Genomic DNA, 23,432 nt, shown 5'->3' on the forward strand with positions numbered 1-23,432 from the left:
ATATCTAAACAAATATAGTGTAGATAGATCTCTCTCTTTCTCGAAAAAAAAATAATTAAGTTTGCAACAATTTAGTTAGAGCATCGGAGTAAGCCTATGTAAAGGTATCTCATTACGGTGCCATACATACCAAACTGCCAGCAACTATTAAACAGATTCAAAGCACTTTCGTAATGGAATATCTTGATCTTGATGTTAATGTTCTATCAACTTGATGAAGTGAGACGTGTCTAATCGTGGAGGTTTCACCATGAAAAGATCCCAACATTTCTAATTTTCTCTGGATGCTAATATGACTCCTGACCTTTAATCAAAGAATTAGGAGGATAAACTCACCTTGATCATTGTGTCATGTTTAAAGGATATGATTGTTATAATATCATGACCAAATACTTTTAGGTAGTTTGGTCCTGGATTAGATACATGACCTGGAGTATTCTTTTATGCTTAGAAAATAGCTTTTAGAAAACAAAAATAATAAAGAAACTGTTGATCTGGTCAAACTTATTCATGACAGGAATAAACTATCCTAGAAATGCTTGCATAATTTATTCCTAGCACGAGCTATAATAAATTATTAATTTATGCTTTTTTTTTCTTTATTTATTTAAGCAAAATACCTTTGACATAGGAACAATCTAAAACTTTTACCAAAACAAAAACAAGAATAACTCATGGAATAACTGTTAGAACAGACGTAAATATTCATCTTCCATTTGTTCTTGAATAAAACGTAGTTTTTATGTTTATGATAATGATATTGCTCAGTGCCACTGGCAAAAGAAAATGGGGGAAGAAAGAATAAAGCATGCAAAACTGGAGCATTGGAAAGATACAATCACCTTGGCCCAAGGCTTAAAGAATGCAATGAACTAATGTCATAACCAAAGGCTTGTAATGTTGGTACTGCAATATAATGAAAAAAAAATTGATACAAGAGGATCTCCATACTTGATAATTATTTTAGCCATTACAAATAGAGATAGACATGCTTCAAGAATGAGATCCGCCACATCAAGAAGCTGAATCATAAGACAAGTTTTCAGAAGTTATAACTTGGTCATATAATGTCCAATTGAGATGATCTTTTTTTTTTAAAAATTGAGCAGCTTTTTGAGATGAACAACTTCAAGCCAAGTCTTTATGGGGTTGAACTGGGTTAAAATTCCATCACTTAGGCTTCAAAAAAAATGGGTCAAATAGAAATATTTTTTTTTTCGAAATTTTTTTTGACCAGAAGACTAAAAAGAGCAACACAAGAAAAAATTGATATATAGATATATGCCAGGAAACAGATCGTGCAGCCTAGGCCACCACTGGTCGTCAAATCCTGATCCGACCGTGGACACGACAGCAGACCAATGTAAGAAGTCGTGACCAAGTCAACCGAGCGGCAGCGCCCAACCAAAATTCGCGTTACAAACCCGAAAGTATGATTTTTTTCCAACCACCACGAGAAACGCAATATCATCGCGTGGGTTCCACGCTAGATGGCACCTTGTTTCTACGTGGCGACTTTTTATTGGTTCAAACGGGCTACCTCCACAATCTTCCGATACGAAAGGATCCTCCCTTCTTCGTTCACCTGCGCGGCCGTTGAACTCGTCCTCCTGCGAAAGGAAAAATAAAGAAGGGGAGGGAGGGATGAGATGGAGAGCGAGGGTTAGAGAGAGGGAGAGGAGAGGGCGGCGATCCGATTTCGAGCCGGACCATATCCATCCCCGTGTCTCCCTCGTCTCCTTGATTTCATCGGCATCCTGCTCGGTTGATTTCTGCTTGCCTCTTTCCATCAATGGGAACGCCGGAGTTTCCCGATCTCGGGAAGCACTGCAGCGTCGAAGACTGCCGGCAGATCGATTTCTTGCCCTTCACCTGCGACCGATGCAGGAAGGTACTCCTCAATCATCTCTCTCTTGCCCCCCTTTTGATTTCTTAATCTTGGAAGACATTTACGATAGATTATGGAATCAGTTCCTACATTGGATGGAATTCAGGCCATAGGTAGAGGAATTTAATAGGATGTGATGGCGTTGATGGTATCATGTTTTTTCCTAAGAGGGCAATGGGTTTTATGTGATATGATGGAAGATCCGAGAATTTGCAGCCAAAACTCCGGGAGAGGCATTGGTATAGAATGGCTAATTATCTTACTCTTGGTTGCGAGATCTTTAGCGTAATATGCCACAGTCTGGGATTTAGGCTAATAATACAAACCTTTATGTGAAAAAACAATGGAAAAGGCTATTCTTTATGGACATGGCACCAACACTCTGCTTCGGGAAACAACAAATGTTTTGTATTTTTCTGCTGAGCACTAGATAAAAGAAAGCATTGTTAGTTAATTTTCTGATCTGGAACTATGACAGATTAAAAAATTATGTGCAAAGCAAGGTCCGCACTCCACAACTGAATCACAGATTCTAATGATACAAATTTCTAGGGAGCTTGGACTGTTGATGTATCTAAGAGTTTTGGGTTGTCAGAAAGGAGGGTCTTGATGAAGCATTATGGGGAACCTTGTGGGGTGGGGTGGGTGAAGGAAATAGATAACATCAACTTGTTGACTCTTGTTACTAATTAGCAATTTATGATATATACGTGATAAATGAAAGGACATATCGTACTACACTTGTATATCTTGAGCTATTCTTTCCCATAGTGCATCGTCATGTCATCACAAAACCATCCAACTCTTGCACCTTGAATTTAATGGTACTAGAGCTCCATGATCATCGTATGGACTGACAAAAATAGCTTTGGAGGTTTATAGTGAGAGTGGTTAGCTTCAGATTTTTTTCCCCTTTCCCCTATCAAATGCGGCCATTGTATCAAGCCCGCACTTAATCTTCAGCAAATTTTGAAAGGAAGCCTTGTTGTAGCAGGGTCTATTAACTTTATGACTGAAGTACGGTCCTCTGACTCTCGTAATTGAAAATGACTTGTGCCTCCAATCTTTAAAGGGATTTGAGGCCTTGGGCTAGTTACAGGGTTACGGTCTCGTACTTGCCGACACTTTACCTTCATTGATGCAAGAAATTATGGAAGATTTCTGTAAGATACACAACTATCAGGGCAACATGTTCTAGTTTTCCCTTTTGCCCCCTCCTGTTTCTTTTTTCTTTTTCCTTTTAACTGTTTGGGTTATTGTTGAATTTGTGCTTGTGGGGAAGAGATCAAATTATCACCTTAAACCTTACTAAAGCTGTGTGCTAATTTCATAAATGTTATTGGACATACATGTTACATTGTCTAGCTACTTGACAAACAACTAACATGAATTTGCATCACTGTATATCATTGAAACAACAACTGTAAGGAAGTTCAAATGATATTTGGAAGTCTCAGGACAGGAAAATTCAGGAACTTCAGTGGTATTTTCAATATTAGGTACATTAGGTTATATTCAGGTTTAGTTTTACCATTGACTGACTTGTGTTTGCATGTACCATGGGGACCTAGCAGGATATGTTATATATAGTCCAATCCATGTTGTTATTTGTTGATACTAGAACTGTCACACACTCTTTAAATCATGCTGTTACCTATGCAGAATGGTTTGTACTTTATGGCATGGTATGATGTGGACCTGACACTTAGGTTCTGCATGTACTTTTGTCGTGGATTCAACAATCTGGTTGAAGATTTGTTATTTAACTTTATCACATGGTTGAGGAGTTACTTCTGGTTCTTGACCTCTTTTTCCTACATTTTTGATTCTTCATACATCATATTCCCCAGAATCATCATTCTTTCCTCTTATATCAATTATAGGGTTCCGTCTATAATATCATTTTGAAACTAAGCCCAACCTTACCTTTAAAGGCTTAATCTCCACATTCTCAGACATGGACATTTTAGTTCTTGCTCCTCTTCCTACTTTTCTGTTTTTCATATCAGAGCCATAATGACTAGTGAATGCTATAAGGTCAAATTCTCATAGGGAATTAATTTACAGCCATAAGTTGATTGCTCATTGTTTAAATCATGGTCTACCGTACCGCCCCGTACCATACCATACCGACAGAAAATCGGTACGAAATACCCATTCAAGTCGGTACAAGTCCCATATCGCCCGTACCAAGGCGTACTGCCCCTTACCTAGGTGTATTGACCTTTACCGAGGCATATCGACGTATGTTCTGGTCCGTATGTAGACATACCGAGATGAAAATTGAGAAAAATAGTTGGTGAGCTATTTCCTCATAGAGGTGTACCATGCCATACTGAACCAATAAGGTACCGATATAGTACTTAGTACCGAGATTGCGGACCTTGGTTTAAATAGAATAATGTATCCATGAGATCTTAGTTTACTGTTGAAGTTTTCTGGTGCCAATTCCTTTTTCTAAATGTATTTTGGTTACCTTATAGGAATCCATTGCATGGTCAAAGTACCATATTTCCTTACAAATTCAATTCATCCTCCATCAAGACTGTTGTATAAGTTGGTTCTGAATTTATATTAAAATATAATCAATTCTAATATACTTTACATCATTTTAATTGTTAACTTAATAAAGTTTTTTTTTTTTGAGTTTTATTCATATCCATGCTGACAGCCCATAGTAGTTATCCTCCATTAGGACCAATTTAGTAGCGTATGACAGATAACCTTTTTACGATGAATTTATATGTATTATATTTTCAGTTTTTATTGTGCTCAAAATTGTCAAGCAAGAAAAGGAGATGACAAAAAAAGGGTTGTGGACTATGAAGCAAAGAGTTAAAAGATGATGAGGAAGAGATGAGAACACTAAAAAAAGTAAAAAAGTTATGAACCACAATAAAAAAAAGATAAAACTTAAGCTATCATTTAGTTATCTGTCTTCAATATACCTAGAATCTTTTTTGATGGAATGTTTAACATATCATATCCACTCAGTATATCGATAAATATATAAACTGGCCTCATCCCATCGATTTTAGTTTAGAATAGCTTTGTGATGCCTTCTTTGCTAACTCATTCCAATCATGGGCCGCATGAACAACTATATCATGTAAATGTAAATATACAAACTCAGAACACATATTCACATACCCATACCACTACATAAATGCTAATGCATATATACATATAACATATCCATGTGCATGTATATCTGTATGGTGATTTATTAAAAATACTTTGCGTTCTTATTAGATCTAATACCTCATATCTGTCTTCTTCAAGTCTGAAAATTTTTTGTGACAAAATAGATGCAAAGATAGTGCATTGGTCATGAAGGATATAATATTAATCGATTTTCTATTGGTCATCTACATGCTAGTATCTGTACCAATATAATACACAGTTGATGATGTTGTCAAAATACATCTTTGCTGCCAACTTGATGATATAGAGTACTCACTTAAGTATAGACTAAATTTATGCTTCTTCATGTATGCATATGCTTAAAAATTTGCTATATATTGGGTAGTGAACTTGGTATTTTTTTTTTTTTGAAGAGCCAAGGTGGTAAGCCTGGCCATGAAATGGAGGCTGGACGCCTAGGCTCTTGAACAACTTTCATGATGAATCTTGTTGGCAATTCATTCCCAATAGCTACATTTTTGCCAGCTTTTCTGAACCTTCCATCATGATTTTATCCATTTTATTATGTCAATCAAAATAATAGAGAGTGACTCTATCTGCAATTGCCATCTACTTCTTTTGTTGCTGTTCTTGGCTAGCTGCTATCGGCTTGGTTTTTGTCTTTCATACCATCCTTTGCTAACTTCTTATTATTGATTCATAACTCTATCTGCAGTCCCAATCTACTTCTTTTGTTCTTGTTCTTAGTTATCTGCAAGCAGCTTGACTTTGTATTTTTTACCCTTTTTCAAAATTATTATTATTAGATTTACAGCTTGCCTTTAACTTGATTATGATCACCTTTCATAACTGGGCTTTGGTAATGATATCAGTGAAGTTACTTTGGAGAAAAAATAATTTAATGGATCTAAGATGTGGGCAATTGACAGGTTTCCTTTACAAAGCTACCATAGTCAAATGCAAGATATTGTCAGGTATACGATTATATTTTGATCTAAACGTGGAATATATATCCCAAGTTTACCCTTGGTATCAGTTGTCACGTACTGATTTATAGCAATTTAAAGAAGGTTGTCCCTGGGTTAGTTAATCTATCTGGTTCCATCAAAGAGTAGTTAAACTTTTTGATAATCTATATTGAGGATTCCCTTTTCGTCTAAGATAAGTTTTGTGGGGCAACTTGTTTTCTAGCTCTTGCTTTCATCAACTATGGGTCAGTATTTCTTATTAATCTTCTGGACTATTAAGGAATTGGTACTTGTGCAATTTTCATGTGCATGTGGTATTATTCAAGAGTCAAGACTATTATAGTACAGATATGCAGATGATACTGCAAATATGTGGCATCAAATACAATTTATTCTGTAAACAATACTAGTGTTTGTATCACATGGAAGCTATGTTCAAATAGAGTGGTTAGACCTAGTTTGTAGTTGAACTATATAAATGCTAGATGGAAACAAGTTATTTTTTTCCTTCTCAAGAGCATCAGGTGCTCATACAAATTAGGAAATCCTCTCTCTCAAAACCAGTGTGATGTGGCATTAGTTTTGCAAATATTTTTGTGTTGTTTTTATTTGTTATTATTTACACCAGACCTATCCAATGATTGTGCTGAAATGTTAACTAGGTATTTTGTCTGGAGCACAGAAGTTACACCAAACACCTCTGTCCAAATGCAAACCAACAGGATGTGACTGTCCTGGTGTGCCCACTATGTGCTAAAGGAGTTCATTTGGTCCCAGATGAAGACCCAAACATCACATGGGAGTCTCATGTAAACCTTGACTGTGACCCATCGAACTATCAGAAAACAACAAAAAAAAAGCGATGTCCTATTCCTGGTTGCAAAGAGACATTAACTTTCTCTAACACAATTAGATGTAGAGACTGCACCAAAGAACACTGCTTGAAGCATAGATTTGGGCCTGACCACAAGTGTCCTGGACCCAAAAAACCAGTTTCAGGCTTCCCATTTGTTGGTCTGCTTAATAGGAGTCAGAAACGTGAATCATTATCGAAGAACAGCTCAAATGGTACCTCGTGGTGGAGTTCAAGCTTGCTTACTGCGGCGTCAAGTTTGAGGGCTTCTGCTGAAGCAGGCATGCAAAGGTTGAGCAATGCAACTACCCAAGCTTTGCAAAAGGCAAAGGATGGAACATCACCGGGTGGTAGTGGTGCACTTGTGGAGCAGTGTACTCAGTGTCCAGCAAAGTTCTCCACCATATCTGCTCTGATTGAGCATGCAGAGAAATCTCATCATCGCAGTACTCAGCCAGGTTGTGCTAGGGTGACAATCGATGCGTGCCCCATATGCAGCAAAGGTTTTCGAGATCCAGTATTGTTGGTGGAGCATGTCGAGAGGGATCATGGAGGGTCTTCAATTGCTTAAAAGCAAGCACAACTCTCCATTACATTTTCTCCAGTCTCCACCCTGCAAAGTAGTAGAATTTTGCTATATTACTAAATAATTATATTCTTTATTGATATTGAAATGTGGTCTCCATGTTTTCCAGTCAAATGACAAATCAATTGGATCATCGAATTATTCTCTACTGATTCTTACATATTTGTTCAAAGGATTATGCCATATCTATTTCAATAACGAATATACATCTTTTTCAAATTTTGATTAATGTTTTGGATTTCTCATGATTTTTTTGCAAAAAAATCATCGATTACTTTTACAATTTCTGAATTTTGCTTTTTGATAGAGGAGTTATTCCTGATTTTTCCCCCCTCTTTTCTGATATATAGTCCTTGCCTTCCTAATTTTTCCTTGAATTTTGTCAAATCATATACCAATAGGATTTATTCTAATCCTGATGTTGTGACTAGTTTTCCCTTGGCTAAAGGAGGATTCCATAATTGTTTCTGTGAAGTTACTTCTCCGGTCATGCACATGCATGTGCACACTCACACCAGAGATGATCACGGCAAAATATTTATTTTTCCTTTATTTTTTCTAAGCGACCAGATCTACTCTCTGCATTGTCTTAAATTTTTCCTCAACAGTATTATCTGTAGTTCTGCTCTCATTTATGATGTATCATTTTAAATTTTTAACTTTGCTGATTACTCTCTTGGTTTGTTTTTCGACTTCTTGCCTTGTCTCATATTACAGACACTTGCTTTGTGCAAATAATTCAACTACTCTTTTTCCCTCAAAAAAAAAAAGAAGAGAAAAAACTACTTTCATTTAGCAGATATCACTGCACACCTAAAGGCTTTAAGGCAAATAGGTCCCTGTAGACTATGAGCTCATGCATGCTTACGTGCACGAGAGCGAGGATGCTTGCTTCTGTCCATGCTGTGTTTCTCAGGGCATTGATACACTCCTCTGTTTTATGTGTTCCTTTTCTTTTTGCAGTTGGGTCTATGTTACTGAAACTGCCCTCTCTGATCTTCAAGCAGATTCGAATTAGTTCATTTTACTGGAGAAAAGGATAATCCTTGCTTCTGCTTTGTTTACTGCAGACAGTCAGCTTTTGCTGTAGCGTGCTCGGACGCAGGTGTTCTCCATTTCCATTGGAGATATTACGTCAACATACAAGTTGTTTGGCACTGTTGTTGTAATTACTGTCGCATAATTGTATTAGAAGATAACTTTTCTCTCTCTCCTTTTGTCTTAATCTTTAACTAAAAGTTGTTTCTTATTTCTAGAGTTAACATGATGTCGGAAACAAATGAAGCTAACTGTCAAGTTGTGATGCACGAGTATTGTTAGCTTCCACATCTGGCATTTTGAAATCTTCTCCCGTCTATCATTACCCCACCATGTGTGGTCAGCGAATGGGTGCATGACTTCGAGTGTTATCAGAAGTGAGTGCATTATTGAACTGCATTTCTTGAATTATCTTAAGGCCCGTTCGATTTACCAAGCTGGTTTACATTTTACAAGCAATCAAATTAGATTTCTTGGGGCCTAAATCAGAGCGATAGGCTTATAAGTTTAGGAGTGATATTTAGATGATGAGTATTGATTTATGGGTGTTCCTTGATTTAATACATGATTTGAATATGTAGCGAAAAGGTTCCCTACAAGAGGATGATGTAGATATACGGAAGCTCTATTGTTTTCCATTAGGTCATTCAAACTGCTGCTGTGGATATTATCTCTCGATAGCCGAAGAATTTTGATTCAAATACTCGATCAAAGCAGGTAATTTCCATAGGCAACTCCGTATCTTCGCATATTCATATCAGAACTTGGGTGAGGGGAAGAAAAAAAAATTACATGAAACATAGTATTAGAAGAGCAATCCAAACCCCACGTGTTTCCGTTGTAGTCTAGTTGGTTAGGATACTCGGCTCTCACCCGAGAGACCCGGGTTCGAGTCCCGGCAACGGAAGGTTTTTTTGCCGTTTTTGTTGAAGAAAGTGGCAGAGGCGGCCGGGGGATTTGGGCGAGTTTTAAAAAATCAGGGGAGAGAAGTCGGGTCGCATGAGAGGAATCTTCTGGAACGACAGACCGACAAAAAAGTGGTCGCTAATGTGTGCTCTTGCCTCCCCCCCCTCTTCCCTTCCCCAGCTCGGTCTCGGCCTCGGCCTCGGCCTCGGCCTCTCCCCCTGTAAAGAAAACCCATCCCGGTAGTTCCTGATCTCCCGCCCCGAGAAAGCCGAGTAAGTCTGTTCTTTTTCGCTTCTCCTGCTTCATCTCATCAGACGAGTATCTCACTGCCATTTTTTTTTTCTCAACCTCCATCACTGGTAAAAATAAAAGAAAAACTGAAAATTTGCAGAACCAGTGATCCAATCTGACAGGGCCTCGCCCAGAAATGGAGGAGGATGCTCAGGATCAGCACAATCAATCCAATGGTGATCCCTCGCTGTCCACTTCTTATCAGCCGTCCAATTTCCTGTATTTCTTTTTTGGGTGATCCTCGATACTCATTCTATTTCTGGAAGGTCTGCTAGGTCACGAGAGTTCGATTCATCAGCCAGAGTTAGTTTACGCCTGTGCCCAATCCAGAACTTCGCCATAAATTCCTCACCTCCTTTCTTTTATCTGTACCAATTTTTATTCCACATGGTTAATATCAGATAATTTTGGAGCGCATATGCTTAGTATATCTCGTAGCTGCATTCTTAACCTAAGGGGAGAGTGTGTGTATATATATATATATTATATAATATATATATATGATTATTATATATATATATGTATATATATGTATATATATATGTATAATATGTATATAGATATATATGTATATATATGTATATATATATATATATATGTATATATATTATATATATATATATATTATATATATATATTATATATATATATATATATATTATATGTATGTAATTATATATATATATATATTTCTTTTTTCTCTCCTTCTTTTGTAAATCTTTCTTACACACCTGTTTCTGTATAATGTGCACGCGAATCTCTCTAGCTGCACATCTATATTTTCCATGCTTTTATTGTCTTCGTGATTTTGTAAGTTTACCGAAGGTATTGATCTACTCTAGTTGTCTCTGAGTTGATTCATTTTTTGTTTCTCTGTTGGTGACATATTTAAGTGGTAGGTAATCATATGGTCTGTTTTGAGTCTAATCAAATTTATTATTGTCACTCTGGATGCCTTAATTTTTCCTTCTTTATGCTTTTTGTAGGTTCAAATGATGATAATCCAAATGATGATAATGAAATCATCACTGAGAGTTCCGCAGTTGTGCGTGATGAACCTCTCCGAGATGACAAAGGTCCCCCAAAAGTTGACTCTGAGGTGGAGGTCCTTCACGAAAAAGTCAAGAAGCAAGTTGTTAAGGAGGGTCATGGTCAAAAGCCAGCAAAATTTGCGACATGCTTTTGTACGTATCATATGATTAGTTCTACTATATTTTATCCATTTAATGAAGTTCACAAGCTAGTTAGTGACATTGCAGTTCTTGGAGTGATCCTGTGATCATGTTGCCGAAGGTTTATGCACTTTATATTTAGATGGCCATTTGCGTTTAGTTTACCGATGCATCAATTTTTAGCTTTTCATGTGATAAAGAGGTGACAACCAGCACATTAACCTTCAATCTTTATTTGATCTATGTGGGGTTGGCTATTTATCCTAATACTGAGCATGTGCGATGTATGGAAGGGTTGAAATGTGCATATTAATAAATGCTAGTCTTGAATTAATAGGTATGCTATCACTCTTAGTCATGCTTTTCGAGAGGAATGCGAGAGTGTAATTGTGAGAAAGAAGTGTATTTACTAAAGAGGTTTCACATCTTGCCAAGCTTTCTAGTTGGTTAATAGCTGAGGCAAATTTTGCCAATGCATCATGCTGACCTTGTCCAAGTTAAAAAGAAAGTTGTTTAGAACAATGACTTCTTGTGCTAAAGTAGGTTGTAAACACAACAGCTGTCTAACATCCAGATATGGTTCAGCTCCCGACGAACCGGGCAAATGGAGTTGTCTGATCATGAAGTTTAGCACTGTATCCCAACCTGTTTGACCAAGCTTATCTGATCCCAAAAATCTGCTTCGGGACAATAGTCTCTTGTCTGAAAAACAAGTTCTATATGTCAGGTATTTGTTGCTGTTGGAAAAAAAAAATCCCATTGGTTTCTGCTTATTTGTCCCAAGATCAATCCTGACTTGGATTCTTGATACCCTATTGGTCGCTGTGAATCTTTTGCACCTATATACAACACAGTCTTCTGAGACTCTGTTTCTCATACAATTGTTCATTATTGAGTCACGAGGAAACCTCAAAGGCAGTTTGGCCTTCACAAAGGAACTTTCAAGAAGCAAAATCCTCTATTGGTTCTTTTCTGACTCATTAATTGTTGCCCTGCCCTTTAGATTCTTCTTTTAAAAATTAAAATCATTTTTCAATATTGAGCTCCTGCCCTTTCATTTTTAAGAGCTCACTTGTGCTGTACTACACAAATGTCAAGATGTTTACCATATCATTAGACCATAAGTCTTATAGCTTCAGAAAATATTTACTTGTTAATTGTTACTGCTATGAGAAAAAAGAGATGGTGGATGTTCAATGTTTTCATTCTAGAGCAGCTTGAGTTTTATAATTGAAGTATTTATTTGCTAATAAGACATTAATATCCTTTTCTACAGGTATATTTCTAGTCATATTTGTTCCACTCTTTGGTTAAAACTACTTACTAGAATGCATGCACGAGCAAATGCATACTAGAAAAACAAACAATAAACCTTTAAAAGATTATAAAAATTAAGTAACACATTAATGTAGAATATTTTTTTATGCATATAAATACACACACACACACACACACACATATATATATGTATATGTATGTACTTACATATATGTACATGTATATATGAAGCAATAATATATAGAAGTTGCAGTGCTTCACTAGACTTGTTACAAGAATGCAAATAATATATAAGGTAAGCATTCATCACAGATAGGATTTATAAGAAAAGATTAGGAGGAAGGTTAGAGAAGCGAGATACTTGGGGGATATCAGTGTGCTTAATGGGTGTAGAGGTGGAGAACTGTGGGTAGCAATGTAGCATATGAGTGTGTGAGAGAGAGAATTGAGTTTTTTCTGAAGTCTTGGCATGTATAAAGCATCTCTCAATTAGTTTCGCTTGGGATAATACATGTGAGAGAGATGGGCGAGAATGAGGCAAAGCTACAACCAGTGGTCGACATGATGTCAACCATCTAGAAATTAGTGCCAAATTCCTAGCCAAGGCAAAGCTATGTGAGAGAGTGGCATGCCATGACCCATGAAACCTATATAGCCAGTTGGCAGGTAGAAAGATCTACCTTTATTGGTTTTAGCTTAATCTCATTCTACGAGGAGCATCTGTCCAAAACTCCCCTTTTGAAAAATGATCTGAACAAAATTTTGACAAAGGTAGAAGTTTGTAACTTTTGATGTAGGGAGCTATATACAAGGCACAAACGTGGCAGAGAATCAAACAAATGTTTTCCCTCTTGATGCTTGAAGGTACAGTTTCTTGAGCAAGGAGCACCTGTTCCTCCCCAATGTGTCCTCACAATTGAAAGGCAAGCCCCCCCCCCCCCCCACCCCCTGCCAAAAAAAAAAAAGATCAACTATCATGGAATACTGCTAGAAGAGGTCACATTTTGGCTATTACTTGTATTATCTACATCCTGTAAATTATATGTTTAATGTTCTAAAAGCTATGGCAGTATGCAAGCAGTCAGGATACCACTTGGCGCCTAGACACTAAGTAGGTGGCTAGTTGGCCATTAGTTTTCGATAATTACAAGTTCAAATTGATAACATAAGTTGAAAACTGAACACAAAAATAATTTACAAAAATAGCAAAAATTATAAAGACTGCAGAGTAGGGGTGGCAATCGGGTTAGGTCGGATACGGGTCGGGTTGGATGCGGGTGGGGTCAAAAATTCATCAACCCAAATCCGACTTGTTCATTAAATAGGCCAAAATTTCAAATTTGAATCCGACCTATTTATTAAACAGGTAACCCGATCCGACCTACATAATCCATTTATTAAACAGGTTAAATGGGTTAGACGGATTTTTAACGGGTTAAATGAATTTAGATAGGTTAAGTGGGTCGGATTAAACATGTCAGAAACAGGTTAAGCAGGTTTCAAACAAGTTAAATATATTTTAAACAGATTAAATGGGTCGGGTTTTAACCCGACTCAATTATTAAACGAGTCAAAATTGGTTAAATGGGTCAAAAGTTTAAATCTGAACCCAACCCATTTAATAAACAGGTTTAGATGGGTTGACCTATTTACGACCTAAACTCGTTTATGTCAAACCCAAACTTGCTTAAAGCGGATCGTTCGCCGGTTGGGTAGACGGGTCGGGTCATAAATTGCCACCCCTACTGTAGAGCAACTTAAGCAGCCAATAACAATAATTAATATAAGAAAATAAGCATCTTCATGTAGCAAGAGAAGGCAATGTAGTAATAGAATGTTAGGTGTAAGAGGAAGGAGGGGAGGAAGAGAGCAGCAGCAGCCAAAAGGAGTGAAGGGTGAGGAAGGACAGCCAAGGAAACAAGAGAAGAGGTGTGGTGCAGTTGGAGCATTAGGAGGAAGAAGAGTCACAACCAACAAGCATAGGGTGGTGGAAGTGGCACTCAATAGGGTCAAAAGAAGTGAAGCAACCATAGGAGGTAGCAAGCAGATGGAGGAAGTTTATTTGAAGAATATTATTCTCCTGTGTGGCTCATGATGGAGCATCTAAAGCTGGGCATTATTGTCGAAGAACACCAGTTTTGTGATATTTCGGAGATGTTGTAACCTATGAATCCATCTAGATATGATAAATTAAAATTCAAAACGCATAAGAAATCTGGGTTCTTTTTCTTCTATTGGGAAGAGCTTATTGTTTTTAAGCTATACTTTATGCTTCATCTTTGTTCGAAATAATGTGAATTACCTTTCACCAGCTGCATCTAAGTATGATTAATTAGTTAAGAAATATGCTGTCACTGTATTGCTGCATGTTGCAAGTCTTGTCCTTGGTTTGCCTATATGGCTATCTATAATCGTTACAACTTGCATTGCTAAGAGGTCTTGTCTCATGGAAGATTATTAAAGAATAACAATGAACAGATTTACTGTATAAGTTTTTTTAGTGGTTCCCTTTGATGTGGCAGTACACTATAGGGCATGGGTCGAAAACTCTTCACACAAATTTGAAGATACGTGGCAGGAACAGCGACCAGTTGAACTTATCTTGGGAAAAGGTATCATTTCATTATATTTTTTAATGCATCTTTGGTTTTTTATATGTTTTTGTATCTAGCTGGAGGATGATCTTATTTACTGCATGGTGTTAGGATTTCAGTGATATGGTTTCTCTGCTTTTTTTCTTCTCACGGTCCCAAGTGGCATGAAACTTGTACACTTGGTCATTGACTTCTTATTTTGCTTAATATCCTCTACAGGTCATTTCTGTCTAAATAATAAAAAAAGGGGTTCTTTTGGCTCAATTTTGAGTATTATCGAGCTATATTTTCCTGCGTCAGTTTGGCATGGGTCAAAATCCTGCATGTATGCAGGGTATTGTGGCAGACATGCATGTCCTCTGCCCAGACCAGCTCAGCGTCAGTGAACACTCAATGTGACACATAGCCATATTGTGCCAATACATGGCAAAAATCAACAGAAAATACAAAGCCCCATGAGTAGCTACTTTTAAAACATCCAAGGTAGAGCAACCTGTTTGTCTTCTCAAGGCAATATCTGTATAGCTTCAAAATGATGAATGAACTTTTTAAATGGCATGAGTTATTCTCTTAAACATTTTTCACTATATGAACAACACCAAAATGCTAAAAGAAACTCAAATCTTAAAAAAAAAGGGTTACATGTTCCTACTTCATCAGTATGTATCACTCTGCATTTTGTTGCTTCACTGCATAATGGTCAATACCACTATGACAGGAAACAATGCTGACTAATTCTTGGTCTCCAAAATACCAAGCTATAGTATGCATTTTATGATATTATACTTGTGCAACAACCATGGAACCCAGTAAATTATTCCAAGACTAACTACTACCGAGAAATTAAGTATATGTTCTTTTAAGAGTTTGAGTACTCCGGTCTCTATTCTTGCTGTCTAAGAGCAATAAATGTCTAACAAATTATGATACACTAAAATATCCTTAATGTCCTATATTCACATTTAATTTTTTAGTATGCTTTGATTAACAAAATTGTATAAACGAAGATGATAAAGGGAAATAAATGAAAATAAATGCCAAAAACTTCTTAGGTGTAGGGAGTATGGAGAAAATTCCAGATCACATATTGAACTAAAGAGAACTCAAATTCTACAATTTAGCTAAAATATGAAGAGTAGCACTAGGATAAATTCATGGAGGATAAATTCATGGGATAAACTCATCTCAGTACGCCTCGGTACGGACCGGTATACATCTCGGTACACCTTGGTATGAGCGGTACGGGCCTTGTATTCACTTGAAGGATTGTTTCGTACTGGTTTTCTCTTGGTATATTATGGCACGCTCCGTATCGGGCAGTATGGGGCGGTATGACAGACCTTGCTAGAAACATATTACATATTTTCTGGATAAGAACAAAAAGCAAATAAATCAGACTGTTGTAAAAGATAGATATCACATTAATGGTTTTCAAAGACCTTAACCGACAAGAAGTTTGAATTGTTGACTCAACTCAAAAACAAATCCTAAATGCAAATGTTATAAATAGATGAAAGCATACATGATGTCCATTATCATAACCACATCATATTCAATGAGGTGTGAGCTTATTCAATTATATAATAGTAGTTATATTTTTAGATCTTGCATTCCATTCCTTTCTTTTCGCTTTGTTCATGTTATAGAGAGAAACACATTGGAAGTGATCAATTAAAAGTAAAAAACGTACATGTGTATGCAATTTTTTAGCAGATGGAAAGAGTAAGGAGGTCTAGTTTGAGCTGCCCATTCAACACATCCCCCACTCCCCCCACCCCCCCACCCCCCCATGCACACATGAAAAAGGGGAAAAAGAAAAAAAAAAGAAGAAGAAATAAAGAAAGAAAGGTTTGTGTGTAGGCCACTGCTGTCTATCCAACTATGCCCCATTCCCACCTTTCCCTATTTTGTGATTCTCAACCTTTACCCTGTTCCCCTGGCCTCTGGCTCCAAGTCTGATATATTGGTATCAGGTAAAAACGTTGCAGAGCATTTAATGTAGGAAATTCTGAGCATTCAAACCACATAATTTGAGCACTCAAAGGCATTTGCTTTTGTCCTTTTTAAAATAACAAAAAAAGACATATATTCAGATAAAGTAGTGGGTGGACTTTTAAAGTTATTTCACCCCCTTGCACTCCTTTTGCACAAGAATTTTAGTACAGCACTGCATTCTATAAGAGAATATAGTCACACCTTTCTCAGAGGAGGATAAGGAACTTATGTCCAATAACTATCATTTTTTTCTAGCACAAAAAAAAGGAAAAAGAAAATTCATTTCTCACCATATCTTGGGGTGTACAATGTCATACACGAATGCTATATGTTTCATGAACTTAAAACCTTATCATCAGAACCTAAATAAATGAAATAAAAAAAATAGGGTCTAATTTAATCAAGAACTAACTAGTGCCTTATGACTATCAAAATGGAACTGTTTGGCAAGTTTATCACCTCTTGCAAACTTGTCAAGCTAGCTCAAACTTCTATAAAGTTGAACTGTTCTGATGGTTTATCAATTATGGACATATGATGTCAAAGAATCAGATAAGTAGGAATCACACTATAATCATAAACCATCAAGCCTTAACCCAACTACTTGTGGTTAGCTTTATGGATCCTTGTACACCCTGAATTCCTATTGAGGGCTAATACAAATTTTGATCATATTTCAAATTTAACTTTTCTTTTGTTACTTTAGTCTTCACTATAGTACTCTAGAAGGCTGAAGTCAAAGTGGAAAAAACTTGATATAATTTCAAAGAACTAAAATACTAGAAGTCACATGGCAGAAGTTTTAACTCTGTTCTGAATTAATATTGAAAGAACTTGAAATTGGCTAATATACCTGAACCTTGTCACAAACTGAATCAATTCTTTTCCTAAGTCATCTAGTCTGAACCATATATTCATTATTGAGTTGATTAAAGAGAAATAATATTTATAGAAATATTACTGATGATACTCATGCCGCAACAGAAAAAACAGAAATGACGGGGTTGGGCATAGGTGTGGCAAGCATGAAGAGCGGAGAGCATGCGCTGTTACATGTGGGTTGGGAACTAGGCTATGGAAAAGAAGGAAGCTTTTCATTCCCAAATGTGCCCCCTATGGCAGACCTTTTGTACGAAGTCGAGCTTATTGGTTACGATGAAGCCAAAGAAGTATGTCATCTCTTGTTTTTTCTGATCTGGCATCTTATAGCAGTTCCTCTGGTTCTTGGTGTGTTTTATATCTCTAAATATGTATATAGATTTATTATATTTAAACTTTGATGCTTAGACAATAAAAGAGAAAAAAATAAACTTCATATATTAGTGTGACATATATCTGATTAACAGGGGAAAGCCCGAAGTGACATGACAGTAGAGGAAAGAATTCAAGCAGCTGATGGAAGGAAGATGGAAGGAAATTCTTACTTTAAGGAAGAAAAGCTTCAGGAGGCTATGCAGCAGTATGAAATGGTTGTCAACTATAAGTCACCTGGCTTTGTTCATATTTGTTTTCTTTTATTATTTTCAGTTTTGCAGGAAGTCATAATGAATGTTTCCTTCTTTTGTCAGGCAATAGCATATATGGGTGATGACTTCATGTTCCAATTATTTGGAAAATACAGGGACATGGCCTTGGCTGTGAAAAATCCATGTCATCTTAACATGGCTGCGTGCTTAATTAAGCTAAATCAATACGAAGAAGCCATTGGACAATGTAGTATTGTACGTTTATTGATTAAGTTGGTTTATATTTGCTTGCTTACTTTGTGCTTATTTTCTTCTATTGACCATTGCTTAATAATGTGACAGAGACCTGATAAATAGGTGATTCCTATATGCACGTCATATTGGAAGCTGCATGTCATATTTGAAGCTATGTTTTCCTTTTTCCTTTTAGATATTATCATGTAGTTTGTCTTTCCTTTTCAAGTTTTTCTATTAAAATTCACTCACTATCTCTTTCCTAAAACAAGAGTTCTTCTCTACTCCCATGGAGCAGTGGCATAAGGTAATTTTATTTTCAAGCATTTTGTACAAATTGTAGAGTGTTGACATCATGTTGGAAACTTGTTGCAAATTGTTCTCAAAATTCAAAAAAGTATACTATGAATCAATAGGCTGACCACATGTAAATGGGACAAAGTTTGTTTTTTGATGTTAACCTAAATGCTTTATGGGAATGTTGAACAATAAGATGGGCACAGACATGTTCACTAGGTTTTGCAAAGCTATGAGTATTGAATTGTACATGTGACAAACAAAACTGGAATGATAAATTAAAACGCTCAAGGAAGCTTATATGTTACTCCAGATGGATTTGAAGTGATGAAGAACTCTTTGAACTTGTGCAAGGAAAAACTAGAGAAGGCCTTGGTAGGGTTTGGAAGAGGGTAGACTTACATAAACCTTGATGAAGTTGTAAGATTGGAATTGGAATATCCGTATCTGTTGAGGGTGTGAACTTTAATAGGAGTGAGTCCCCAGTGTGGTAAACCTCTTCAGATATTGGCTATTGTAATCTTTTAGAACTTGATTTTCCTTTTCTCTTGTATACCTTATGAGAAAGGAAATTTATGAAATTTACGGTTCAATCTTTTATGGTTTTCTTTTCAACCTTGTTGCCTATTTTACATGATAGTTTTGATTTTGGAAAGCCGGTGTTGGTTGGCTCTATAAAGTATTCTGTCACCACTCTGCAAGAATGAAGGAATGTTTTACATTATACTCTCTAAGTTGGGCATCTGAGGGCTGTGCTATTTTAGTTTTTCTTTACATGAAGGGTGTCTTGATCTTGAAATGATAAATTTGTAAATGTTGTGCACTGATTAGAGTTTTCTTGCTATTGAGGTTTAGAGTATCTTCTTTTGTCCGAATGTCTTTTAGGACCAAGAAATTCACGTTAACAGATGTCATGTTGAGATAAATCTGTTATTTCACTAAGTTTGTCAAGTGTAATGGGCTCTCAGGTATTATCTGAAGATGAAAACAATGTGAAAGCGTTATACAGACGAGGAAAAGCCAGAGCACAACTTGGTCAAACAGATGCTGCCAGGGAGGACTTTCAAAAGGCCAGAAAATTTGCCCCAGAAGACAAGGCTATCGTGAGAGAACTGCAGCTGCTTGCTGAACATGACAAAGCTGTCTATCAGAAGCAGAAAGAGATTTATAAGGGGATTTTTGGACCGCGGCCCGAACCCAAACCCAAGAGGTTGAGTCGGGTGGTTGTTTTCTGGCAATGGCTTGTATCTTTGATTTGCAGCCTATTCAAGCGTCGAAGGCCTAAAACTGACTAAGCATTTTGTGGTAAGCACCAAATGAGACTGCAGTAGAACACTGACACTTGTTGTCAGGATATCAGATCTTCTGTTCTTGTTAACTTAATTTATTTTTAAAAGGGATCATAAAGGTCTTGCATTGCATGTTCCTTATATTTTCTGTTAGTGTTGGTGCTTGTTTTTCGTACTGAATAGAAAGCGCGCTCTCTCTCTCTCTCTCTCTAACTGCTAAATTTACGTTTGTGAGAATGAATTGATTTAGTGGCAGTGGGAGCTCTGTGATCTTCTAGAAACAATCCGAATGCTGTGCCAGTTATTTACTGATACATATGGTGCAATCCATTTCAAGTATAGAAATTTTGCACCTATTCAAACATTTACAAAGAACATAGGCTTCTTCTTAAGTTTGCTCGTTTTCTCTGCTGCTTAAGAAATAGCTGCCTGTAAGATGGCTATGTGTTGCCAGGCACTTCACATTTTATGTCTTATTTGGATCATATGAAATTTTAATGGGCTACAGACTGAAGTTTTTTGTGATATCGGCAGGCGACTGAAGTTTGCTTGAAAAGACAGCTCCTGAAAAGCAAGTGTGGCGTCATTTTTCTAATTAATCTTTACCAGGGGGAGGCATCAAATTTTAGTATAATTTATCTTCAAATCCTGAAGAACAAGAGGCGAGGACTTTGTAACATTTGTACAACAAGTGGAAAAGAATCTCGAAACGTGCTTGTGTTATAATGTTACTTTTCTTTTAAGGAGATGTGGCCTTGACTGGTTTTTTTTTTTCCAAAGTCTGTCCGCGTATGAACAAATTCCAGAAGTCACTGTGAAACCTGTGATGCTTTTTGCCTTTGTTGACTTCTTTATATGTATATCTTCCATTCTTTTTTTCTTTTTGGTTCATCACTGTTCATTTCTATTATATTTACATGTGCCTCTGGTCTTCACTCAAAATGCAGCTGCTTAATGAATTGCAAGAAGTAGCAGGTATAGTCACTGAGGATATGCTTGCTTGATCACAGGCTAGACATTTGTCAGTGCACAAAGCCAAAGACCTGCATTTCCTCTTCTTTTCAGACTGTTCAGTTTTTAAATGTTGCCAATTTCTCCTCTTTCAATCGGAAAAACAAAAAAAACAGAGAAAAAAGTTGCCCAATATCTTGCCAAAGTTTACATCAGGAGGAATAAACGACCCGTTTCCTGGTTTTTAGATCATTGAAGTGCTCATGCTAGACCTGATGATTTGTGAAAAAAGACAAAAAAAAAAAATGAAAAACTAATAATGCAGCGGATTGGATAGTATCTTATGTAGTCAATATCCAATCTTATGTAGTCAATATTTTTACGGTTAATCTACCGTTTTAATTTTTGAATATTTTGTTTTTTGATTATTATTGTGAGGCCCAATAGTCCCACATCGGAAAGACTTGTTCCAGAGCCTGGGCATATGAGGCGGGTGTCTCCAAATCCTGCAGACGCGTTTTGGATGGAAAACAAAACCGGGGAGGGGTGAAGGACGCTTACGTGAAGCCCCAGAACCGGACAATATCTGGCAGGGGAGCCCCGTGTTCCCCCCTCATGTGGCCCCCATGTGGGCAGTAGGTGCCTCACGTGCCTCGCAGAGGCGGGGGCGTGACATTTGGTATCAGAGCCGAGGACGGCTCTTGTCCGATGGTGGGAAGGGTGTGAGGCCCAATAGTCCCACATCGGAAAGACTCGTTCCAGAGTCTGGGCATATGAGGCGGGTGTCTCCAAATCCTGCATTTGGTCTTTGCCAGATATTGTTCCCGTGTTCCCCCCTCATGTGGCCCCCACGTGGGCAGTAGGTGCCTCACGTGCCTCGCAGAGGCGGGGGCGTGACAATTATGGTATAATTTTTCTGATTTACCAAAAAGAAAAAAGAACGGGCAAATGGAATTGGTACGGTCTCTGGAGTCTACTTGTGCAAGGAGATTCCTTGACAAGATGCAGCAAAATTTATACCATTTGTCTATTTGTTTCTAAGTTGGGGGATAGCCCATGAACTCTCAAGCAAAATCCTCTCCTCCTCGTCCCTAAGCCTCCAATCCCCAATCGATTAGTGATTTGGACCAAGAAACCTGCTGGGTTTCCTTTTGGGAGTGCCAAGCCAACCAGTGAGGGCCCATCCCATCCATCCACAACTAGAGCTGTCCTGTTCCATGGTCTTAATCAAAAGCTGTTCAGTTGTGATAACATTAGAAGAAAAGGTCTCACTTCCCCTCCTGTATGTAGTTTTTTATGTGTACAAGATAGCTCAGATTGACACTGCCTAATTCCTATGGCCAAGCAGCTGGTGTGAGTGAGGAAGAGGATGTACCATTGCCAGAAAATTGTATCGAATACTAGTAGAATATCTATCACACCATCTAATCTTACTGGTTCTAGACTTCTAGTTGTGCGCCCACATGGAATCCCCAGTCATGGAGCTTCTTGTTTGTGTTTAGCTTTGTCTTGAGGCTAAGAATCATAAGGAATTGACTCGATCGATTAACAATTAGTTATTGAATTTTCGAAAAAAAAAACATTTCACAAACATATCCATTGTTTTGTTTATACAATTCTTTGTTTTGTTATAACCAAGTTATCAAGTGAACAACTTAAAACTCTCATAACTACTTTATTTTATTTTTTTTCAGAAAAAAAACTCTCGTAATGACCAACTTATGGGGAACATTGCTGCTGCCCTGGCCTGTGTGATAGGTATGCAAATTTTTTTTTAACATATGGTGTATGATGCATTTGAATTCTGATTACACTTTATTTATCATTAGGATTTTGTTGAAACAAATCTTAATCAGCAGAATTATGAGAAGAGACGAATGAATTGATTTTTTTTTTGGGGTGGATAGGACAGATCATATAATTTTAGTATAAATGCATCCAATAAAATCAGAAAACAAAATATTCTGAAACTAAATCAGGAGGGTACCATAATTCTCCTATCTGATGTTTTCAATATGCTCCGCCGCCAATGAGCTGAAATTATAGTATAAACCATGAATGAGATGGACACTTCCAGAGTTTTTGAGAAAAACATCTTAAAAAGATATTTAATGCCCCAAAAAGTTTGATTAACTGTGTGATGGCCTGGTTCGGGCCTGGTCCACTTGACTGTAGCACAAGCCCTATCACGAATTTAAAGTATCCGTAGTATGAATATCCGTGAGTAATGTTTCAAACTATGATGTGCTAAATAGCAGAAGAATAATTTATTAATTTATTTGCAAAATGAACTTGGAACTATGTTTATGAAATATTGATGATTTGTTCATTGGTTTTATGATTTGTTTTAATATATTGCACTATAAAATATATTTTTGTGATAATTGTTATTTTTATAAAATGATGTATTGGCATAGTAAAACTTATGTTTGATCTGATAAGGTAGTATAAGAGTTACTTATTGAACTATATCGCTCATGTA

At 36.9% G+C, this 23,432-nt stretch overlaps 2 protein-coding genes and 1 non-coding gene across 12 annotated transcripts; all 3 read left to right on the forward strand.

Annotated features, from left to right (window-relative positions):
* The first annotated feature begins 1,633 nt into the window (after positions 1–1,633).
* LOC120104524 (zinc finger AN1 and C2H2 domain-containing stress-associated protein 16-like) lies at positions 1,634–8,782 on the forward strand. Of its 3 annotated transcripts, none has more exons than XM_039115827.1 (3): positions 1,634–1,891; positions 6,663–7,426; positions 8,403–8,782. In XM_039115827.1, the coding sequence occupies exons 1-2, from the start codon at positions 1,793–1,795 to the stop codon at positions 7,422–7,424; spliced, it is 861 nt and encodes a 286-aa protein (XP_038971755.1). In that variant the 5' UTR covers positions 1,634–1,792; the 3' UTR covers positions 7,425–7,426; positions 8,403–8,782. The 3 variants fall into 3 exon arrangements, with proteins under 3 accessions (XP_038971755.1, XP_038971756.1, XP_038971754.1); XM_039115828.1 differs by having other exon boundaries at positions 8,510–8,694; XM_039115826.1 differs by having other exon boundaries at positions 6,663–8,763.
* Positions 8,783–9,311: 529 nt separating this feature from the next.
* On the forward strand, positions 9,312–9,384 carry TRNAE-CUC. Its single transcript has one exon. It is a non-coding gene; the product is annotated as a tRNA-Glu (tRNA).
* Positions 9,385–9,437: 53 nt separating this feature from the next.
* LOC103696990 (peptidyl-prolyl cis-trans isomerase FKBP42-like) lies at positions 9,438–20,893 on the forward strand. 8 transcript variants are annotated; one of them, XM_039115822.1, is made up of 9 exons: positions 9,450–9,655; positions 9,756–9,850; positions 10,661–10,858; positions 14,647–14,736; positions 17,698–17,882; positions 18,060–18,182; positions 18,282–18,434; positions 19,679–20,015; positions 20,534–20,893. In XM_039115822.1, the coding sequence occupies exons 2-8, from the start codon at positions 9,811–9,813 to the stop codon at positions 20,003–20,005; spliced, it is 1,116 nt and encodes a 371-aa protein (XP_038971750.1). In that variant the 5' UTR covers positions 9,450–9,655; positions 9,756–9,810; the 3' UTR covers positions 20,006–20,015; positions 20,534–20,893. The 8 variants fall into 8 exon arrangements, 6 of the variants coding, with proteins under 6 accessions (XP_038971753.1, XP_038971751.1, XP_038971749.1 ...); XR_005506918.1 differs by lacking the exon at positions 20,534–20,893 and adding an exon at positions 18,522–18,720 and having other exon boundaries at positions 9,438–9,655; positions 18,060–18,434; positions 19,679–19,898; XM_039115821.1 differs by having other exon boundaries at positions 9,445–9,655; positions 9,775–9,850; positions 18,060–18,434.
* Positions 20,894–23,432: the final 2,539 nt, after the last annotated feature.

This window comes from Phoenix dactylifera, unplaced genomic scaffold, assembly GCF_009389715.1.
Source record: "Phoenix dactylifera cultivar Barhee BC4 unplaced genomic scaffold, palm_55x_up_171113_PBpolish2nd_filt_p 000007F, whole genome shotgun sequence".
Lineage (NCBI taxonomy): Eukaryota > Viridiplantae > Streptophyta > Magnoliopsida > Arecales > Arecaceae > Phoenix > Phoenix dactylifera.